General features: G+C 40.5%; 1 protein-coding gene across 2 annotated transcripts in view; it reads right to left on the bottom strand.

Moving 5' to 3' along the window:
- Nucleotides 1–8,195, bottom strand: part of ZNF106 (zinc finger protein 106) — a 37,061-nt gene extending 28,866 nt beyond the window's left edge. For both annotated transcript variants that reach the window (XM_069017432.1, XM_069017431.1), the window contains exons 1-2: nucleotides 8,062–8,195; nucleotides 98–183 (exon numbers count right to left, since the gene is read on the bottom strand). In XM_069017432.1, the coding sequence (XP_068873533.1) occupies nucleotides 98–151 (54 nt within the window). In that variant the 5' untranslated portion in view covers nucleotides 152–183; nucleotides 8,062–8,195. The remainder of the gene's footprint in view (nucleotides 1–97; nucleotides 184–8,061) is intronic.
- Nucleotides 8,196–9,131: the final 936 nt, after the last annotated feature.

The raw sequence follows: 9,131 nt of genomic DNA on the forward strand, positions 1-9,131 counted from the left end.
AGGGAAATTGTACTTTGCACAGTTTTAAAATGGAAGCATTTCTCATACACATTCCATATTAATATCTACTGATACATGTCAAGCATTAATTATTTACCTTTTTTGAGTTGTACACAATGTGACATAATGCACATTTCCGTTGCTGAACCATGCTTATTAATCTGGAAATATCTTATCCCATACCTGCAAACAAAAACAATTTAAAAATAGCCAACACTCAGGATTACTTGTTTCATTAATTTATTTTACTAAAGAAAGTAAACAAAGTTACTGTTCATGAAAACCATTGTGCTGAGCTTAAGAGAATACATGCTTCTCATGCATAGTCGATATTCTTCAAAAAAATATAAGGTAGTTTTGAACAGTCATCTAAAACATCTATAACAAAAAGTAGCTTTCGCTTTCTTTCATTTTGTTCCTTGTCATCCAAGACATGGTACTCATTCAACAGCCAGAGAGATCTGTACGAATCCTCTCAGCTACTCAAAGCAGATTAACCAAACACTTTTCAACTAGGATTATGACAGGGAGATAAGGAATTGGGAAAACTCAGAGCAGGGCAAACTCAGATCTTTATTTAAGTACACAGGGCCACTCAAGAAGGATATTTAAGGCCCTAGGAAAATGAAACAAAGGCCATCCATGATATCAAAGACCACTAGTGTTCAAGTTCTGTCAATCCATTTACTCACCATAAAATAAAACCTGAAGTTATTTAAATTCAGTATTTTTCTCATTAGCCTCTGTAAGAAATACACATATACAAGTACTGAAATACTCAATTTAGACAGCATTTTAACACTAATCTACTTAAGACTTGCATGCATGCACATGAAAGCAGTAGCAGGTCAAATTAAATGTCATATGTATTTTATCATAATGTTTAACTCATAAGGAGTACAATTAAATTAGAGAGTCTAGGTTATAATGCAAAGACAGATATGTCTGTTTAAATAACAGGGTACAATCTTTGCACTTTTCTTTCCCTTAAAATACACTAAAATGCAGAATGATTGAGCATTATCGTCATTTTTTATTGACTTGGCAGAGGCAGTTCCTCACCCTAAATTGGAAATAAAGCTATTTTTTTTAATACTAGGCATTTTTGTATCTGCACAGAAAAATACAAATCCTTTCAAGTTTTGCTATCTTGTATTAGGCAGCTTCAGAGCTAACCTACCTAATAGCATCAAACTTAACCTGCAAGAGCCTTCTTCAAGAACTCTTCTGACAGCTGACCCTACAAAGTTAATTCTAATTATTTAACATGAACCTTCTGTATCAGGGGCATCAAAATCTCCAAATCTGGTACTGACTAAAAGCTGTGAGCAAAGGGCAGGAACAGGATTTTTACCAAATCCAGATTACCTAAAGCAGCTCTGATATTCAGCTGTTCTGTCCAACTGTAAACAAAAATCAGAAAGTAAAACCACAACTCTCTAAGTCCAAAACGTAGTTCTTTGACAAGTAACTCTTTCCCTACAGATCTGCATGTCCATTTACACATAAGGTACCAGCATCTGTCCAGTTTAAAGGGGAAGAAACTGAGAGCTGGAGTAGCACTTTCACCATTAGACAACAGAGAGTTTTCTCCCTAAAAAAAATCCACATCATCATACTAAAACATACACACTTAAAACACAACAGGAGATTCAGTCATCTAGTGTTCCCTAACCACCATTCTTGATTTCCCTGAGATACCTGATAGTGTTTAAATATGCATTTTTTGGCTTCATCACATGGGCATCTGATATATTTGAATCATTAGTAGCAGCTGTTTATTTTGACACATAATCCCCAACAAAGGTATAAGATTATTCAGAACTTTGCACCAGCCTGCATATAAATTCATATGGTATTAGTGATGTCCATGCAAAAGCACCTGCCTTCATGGAAGGTCAGGATACAGAAATACTGTATTTTGGAACAAATTATTTCGAAAGCACTTATAAAGATCATAACTTGTTTTTAAACATATTTCAACTGAGCCAGCCCTTAGGGAAAGTTTAAGCTAATATGAGTAGAGATAGAAAATGAGATATTGCAGGCTCCTGATCCTCTAGCAAGTTATTAGGTGAGTATAGTTGCACATCATCAATATACTGTTTATACACAGATCTGTGCAGCTGCAACAGATCTAAAGGAATTACTAATGATCATACACAAGTGACAAATGTTTAGATGCCTATCCAACATAGTAAAGCTGGTTTAATGCAATTAATATGGAAGTACCCATGGAAAGCAAGGCTGCTAATCCCTACACCAATTTCAGACACTTCCTTTTGCATTAAAATATTTTGTACTCCCCCAACATTCCTCACTGGCACTACTTTGTAGTTTAGCGGAGTAATACCCTACATGTGCTCAAGATCTCATTCAAGATTACCCAATTATTTACAGAATTCATTCTGCACTGGGGTGAAAGCAGCATGGGACTTAAATCAGGAAAAGCAGCCCAGTTAGCACAGAACATTAAAAAGCTTCCACCAGCAGAGCTAACATTACACCTGTTTCAGCTAATTAAAACCTATAGTAACTATACACGATTACAGGAAGAGTTTTCAGCAAACTGCCCAATCAGCTGGGCATTACTTATGACAGAGTACTAAAAATACTAATAGAATTCAAATGCTATTGGATGTCACTATGAAAAGGGAAACTTTCAACTCTACAGAGAGAAGCCCTCGGAGGCATGGACTCAGAAATAAAGAGATTCAGTAGATGTTACAGGGTCTGGGAGAACATAGACACACATTCTATTTCCAGATCACCTGCTGACTTACTGTCTTACATAGATATAAACCACTTCTATCATCCTTCGCTTTCTCCCAAATGCTGCTAAACCTATAAACTCCACAGTTCACTTGAATTAAGTACTTCAATTTTACTGTAAAAGAACTTCCATGAAGTAGCTTAAATGACATAATAAATCAAAGGTATTTCCTCAATCACTATGCAAAATCAACAAGAACCAGACAGCTTTTGAGCCATGTAGTCACTGCATTTCATCTCATCATATACTGGTCTGTTCAATCTCAAAACTTCCATTCTTCATGTAGAAACTTCAGAAACAGAGCCCTCTCTAGATAAATGCAGGCACATTTGAATTCTTAAAAAACTCCACATACTTTAAACTTAAACAACCTTCCAGCTTTTATCAGATACAACACCTTGTGCTTTTGAAATCATTAACTTGCTGTATAACATAGAAAATGACTTTTTATGGGACTTGAGTAGGAAGATGAGCTACTCTAAAAAATGAGCAAACTGCAAGCAAAGATAAGGTGCCAAAAAGACCCCACCACCATATAAAAAGAAGAACACATGTTAAGAGCAAAATGTAAAGCCTTTGAAACAAATGAGACATTACAACAACCTTCTATTTTGAGGGAATGTAACTGTTCAATGGGTGATTTTTTGTTTGTTTTAAAGGGAAGGGATGCATTTTACATCTATGAGATGTAAACACAACTTGCCCATAAACTGCACGGGTACAGACCTTGGAAACACCACACAGTTTTAATTAAATTAAGCAAGTCTGCTACAGAGATTTTGGAGAACCCCTCTCACAAATAAAAATAGTCTACAAAGAAAATTAGGCTTTAGACTACTTCCTGCTACAACATCCATTTGTCCACAGTTATTCAACCTTACCGGATAACATACATTAAAAAAGTACGTCAAGATTAAATCTGCTACAGATTAGTGGCTGAACACTCTGACTATATAAAGCCACAAGTGCCATGGAGTGGGCTGCACAGCCTGGCATTCCAGCTGCCTAGAAATCCTCAGCAGGCTTCAAAGAGATCAGCAGTACTGGCCTGTCTAGAGGCTTGCCTAAATGCTGCATGTCCCTACAGAGAGCAGTGGAAACTCAACACTTAAGAAGAAGGGGAGCACAAATTCACTGTGCAGAATGTTCAGCAGCAACATGCTCAGCTCCTTGCAGAGATGTCATTCCTAGTACCTTAGTGACTTCTCCTGCAGCAACCAATTGCACACATACCAGCTGAACTGTAGAATAGTAATACTAATAATACAGAACCCTATGCTCAAATTTCATCACCTCCAGCAGAATTTACATAGAATAAAGCACCAACATTCACAGACTATCTTCCCTTCCAAGATTCGTTGCCCCTGAAGCACCTGAATTCACCATGTATCCCTGTAACTTCCACTAATTACCTTAATCCTACTTCTGGGTACATGTGTGAGGCACTAACTTTCCTTCTCAGATGTTGATCTGTGCAACTTAACCCAGGCAACAAACAAAAACTTAAGGACTTATTAAAGCTAAGTCATGACTAACAGCATGATTCTCCTCCACCACACTGTCAGGCACTGTACGAACTACTTTGCAGTTGGTTTCTTATTTTTACAGGGAAAACTATATTGCACTCCAGAAGTTAAAATACTTGTACCAGAAGCAAAACTTTTGAGGTAAATTTATTCCTGCTTTCCAAGATTTAATTTCATCCATGTGACAAACTAAGAGTAGTCTAAACCCCTGAGCACTGAAGCAGCACCACTGCACAGCAAATGTTATAAATGGGCAAACAAGCGCTCAACTGTTTTGACATCAAGCCAGGAAGGAAGACTTGTTTCACAGATCAAAGTTCTTTAAGCTCCTGTTAAAAGCAATAAAATTTACTTCACTAACTGACCTAGAAGACATCTAACAGAAACTGAATGCTATCCCATGAGTGTGGCTGGGATTATTACAATATACAGGGAAAATTTGCTGGAGATAAGGAGACCATAGAGAAATTGCTTAAACAGACCAGCACAGGCACAAAACACCTGGCAGGAACACAGAGTTTTCATTGACTTATATTTTTATTTAACATAAATCTAAGAACAGGGCACAGACTAAAACAACATATACACTTTAAGCCACAACCAAATTGCATCTTTCCAGCTCCTATACATAAGCAATGCTAATAATTTCCTAACATACAAGGTAAGTTTTCCTTGCTCTAAATCAAGATGATAATTTCTCCCTGGTGAAACTAAATGCCTTATTGCTATCTTACTCACGAGAGCTTTTCACACACCAGAATATACAGGAACATATTCTGTCCAAATTGGAATGGAGAGCTGTATTATAATAATAACACATTATTGCTGTATGCTGTCACTTAGAACACCTAAAATCCACATACCTGGAAAGCTCCTGTTTTCTCCTATACTCCCTGTTTGGTTTAAGGCATATGCAAGTTTTGTTTTCTTCAGATGTTTTCCTCAAACATCACATTTCCTGAGCTTATTAAAATAGCTATTCCCCTTTCCAAACTGCCCAAAGCATTTTAAAAGAATTTTTCAGAACCAGACATAGTACTCCAGCTAAGACCCTATTAGCACCCTTAGGAGAAGGGAGTTGTCTGCGTACCCCTACTACTATCACAGCCTCAAACATAAATGATAAGGACCGAGACAAAGTCTTACTAAGAAGTAACACAGCGATCCACAAGATGTGGGGAAAACAACCTAATTAAAAATTAGGTTTCAATATTTAAATCTAATAATTTAAATACCTCTGTGACTTACAAAAGAATTCACATCAGCTTATTCTGGTAACCTTGAGTCACTTCATAAAGGGTCTTCACTATACAGACACTTATAAGAATAACAGAAATACCCAACACTTGATTTTACACTTATTTCTGTAACATTTAGTTGTATCATTTTTTTTCCCTTCCTAGGCTATTTAAGTTCACAATATCCTTCACAGGTATGCATATGATGTCTCTTTCACGATAATGAGTTAAGATCAAGGACTCAAAATCCACATCAAAACAGATAACTCTATACATCCCGTCTGCTGCAGTTCCACAGAAGCAGGTACCTGGCCTTGTCAAAATAACTCAGGCTCCCTAAGAAAGATTTATATAGACACAAGAGAACAAGCAGGGAGAGCATTCAGTAAGTAATTGGGCTTCTTCTATTTACAGTGCCATTACAGAGTACGAAGAATCACTGGAGAGGGATTTGAAGCACTCAAATCAAGGTAGTCAACTCACTCTTCGGTATAAAGAGCTTTCATGCCAAGAAAATTCAAGTTAAGGATTCCAAACATTAAGATAGTAGTTATTACTGACCAGGTAATAGAACTATAGGGCTCTGTCTAAATTATCACATCTCTGCAATGCAATTTGTCCCAGGGCTGAACACCAGCAGCTCTACCACAATAGGATCAAAGTGTAAAATAGTTTAGGACTTGATGAAAGAAACCCCAAAACTCACATTACAAATATAAAAACACATTTTTATAAAACCGAATAAGTTACTTGTAAGGCATAGTATCCTTTTACTTGGCTAGAATCAGCTCAAGTCAGACACCACCTCAAATCTTATGACACCATCTGGTGGCAGAGTTCACAGAAGAGGATATTACCAGGTGTTAAAAAGAGCTTTAACAATTTAAATTTGATTCTGAACAAATTTAAATTTGATTCCAGATACCTTATGAATTTTTTCTTTACAAGGTAAGATGGAAAGAAAATTGATGGAAAAATATCTTCATTTGACCTAGATACTACAAGTTGTGGTATCTCTGTACACAATTTAGGTATGCATTTACAGGATAGCGACTGCTGCTACTCTTTGTACTGGATTCACAGCCCTGCAGGAATTAAGATGCCTTTAGCTGACATCTCCTCAAATATGTGACATTTTTGAACATACGGAGTAGACTCTACCTGAAGTTTGATCACAGAGACCAAACTGACTTAGGTAACATATGAACATAATTTGGCTAAAACCAGTGTCTTGTTCCGAACTGAAAATGCCAGAATATAGCACCTATTTAGCTAACTTTACATACAAAAATCAGTCATTAGTGGAACATACACAGTACTGCAAGTGCAGCTGCCTTGTACTACCACTTCAGCTGAAGTCAAGCAAGGACTTTACAAAAAACAAAACATAATTCAGTTGCTTTTAACAGAAGGGACTTCAGGATAGAAATCTATTTCCCAAGAGCCACATTGCACTGGCCCTTAGAGCTTGCAAGAGTAATATCAAATACTGCAGTGCTAATGGGAATAAGCTTCCAAATTTCAGCAAAGCCATTAATCAATTTTTTGGAAGGCTTAAGTGTTCAGGGTATTTTTTAGGCCAGGATCTGTCAGTTCAGCAAAACAGCCAATTAGTTTAATAAAGTAATTGAGGTTTAACTGAAAGAAGTAGCAAATAACTGAAGAACAGCAAAAAGCAACAAAAATACAGGAAATGCAAGTCCAGAAACTCATCTTGAAAACGAAGTCCACTAATTCTCAATGCTCTTCTCTCTCAGGTCACACCACCTCAGAACCTATCTGTTCTTTAAAGTTGCACTTTATCAGGTGTAGGAGGGAAGGTGAAAAGAAAAGTTTACTTCCATGAGAAGACTGTTACCAAACCACCATCAAAGAAGTATATTGAAGTATGAACTTTAATCATCAATGCCTCTTCTATCCAGTGTTTCATAAACTTTTAGGAATTGACATTCATAAGCATCCCAGAACAGTTCTTAATATAAGTTTGGATTTGAACAACACTGTGTGCAATGATGAATGATTACTTTCAAATACCTAACATTTCAGCATACTATTATAACTTACTTCATGCTGTCAGTCCCACTCCTTTTAGGTTACCAGACATTTATCACCGAACTCATACATGCTTTCACTACAACATATTTTTAGATATTTGCTTATAAGGAAGGCAACTAAGCAACTCTGTACTCAGTCACACTTCATCCCCGGAAACACTTCTGGCAAGTATGAAGAGGCAGCAGGGCAGCTACACACCTGGGACAGAGAGACCCCGCTCTAACGAAGCTGTTACACAGCAGGGTAACAAAGTTCAGGGATCACGACAGCAATACGGGGTGCTCACAAGGAAAAGCACAGCGCGTGCCCGCCCCAAGGCGATATGCCCGCTGCCGCAGCCCCTTCCAGGCCGGGCTCGCCCTGCTGCCCTCCACAGGCCGCCCACTCCGCCAGAGCCGGAGGAACCCCCATCACCCCCGGCCGCCACCGCGCTCCCCGAGCCCTCTGATCGTGCAGCCCCGGTACTCACGGATCGCACCCCTCGTCAGGGCAGCGGCCCGGCGGCCCATCCCCCTGCGGGACCGAGGAGGCCCGGCCACCACCGCCCCGGGACCCGCCGCCCGCACGGCACCCGCGCCGGGCCCAGCCCGCACACTGCGCGCGGTTTTGCGGGGCCGCAGTACAGCCCAGCCAATGGGACGGCGGAAGGCGGCCGCGCTGCACGCTGGGAGGCACGCCTGCGTGCCCGCGGGGCCTGCCGGGAAATGCAGTCCTGGCGGCAGCTGAACGGTGGTGGATAGCCGGTAGGCGGATGAACTTCATGGCGAGGGCACCGACACCGGCCAGCTGGAGGCATTTACCAACCGATAATGATAATAGACGTTATTGTTGTTGTGTGTAAATACCGCGCTACAAACACGCATAGTGCTGCGTGTTACCGCTCTACAAAGCACACGCTGCGGACGGTGGGTACCTCAGCAGCAAGCAGCCATGGACATCACGCTGGGCCGGACCGGGCAGGGCGGCTGCGCCTGGGAAATCTGCTCCAGGGGCGATTTTTAAGGCAGGAGGAGAAGGGCGCGGGCTGTGCAGTGTGCAATAAGCCTTATTTCAGTGGCCAAAGTCGACAGGGACTTTTGGAGCATCCCGAGATGCTGAGAGAGAGGAGGGAAACCAAGGCCCAGCTGTGAGATCGAAGCAGTTGCAGTAGGACTTTAAAAGCCACGAAAGCTGATGCAGGCCCGGATGCTGTGAAAGCTACCGGCTGTGCTTACAGCAGGTACAGGATCTGACAGCAGCCTCAGGGAAGAAATTACCCACACCCGAGAAGGAATATACCTTTGTTCAGCTACAAAGGATGAGGTCTGTGATTGCGAACAGCAGGTTTCCCTTTCTGCCCTCCTTCTCTCCGCTGATGACAGAAGAGGGCTGACACGCATCGTCCTAACAGAGAGCAACAACTGGAGAAAAACCCCACTGATACAAATAAGGCCACTTCCGTACTCTCTTGTTTGCTGCCCGCAGCTCCGGTCAGCACGGCCGGACTGCAGAACACCACACGGGCAGCCCACACCCGGCCCTGACACCGCACACCCCGCA

This window comes from Aphelocoma coerulescens, chromosome 5 (assembly GCF_041296385.1).
Source record: "Aphelocoma coerulescens isolate FSJ_1873_10779 chromosome 5, UR_Acoe_1.0, whole genome shotgun sequence".
Lineage (NCBI taxonomy): Eukaryota > Metazoa > Chordata > Aves > Passeriformes > Corvidae > Aphelocoma > Aphelocoma coerulescens.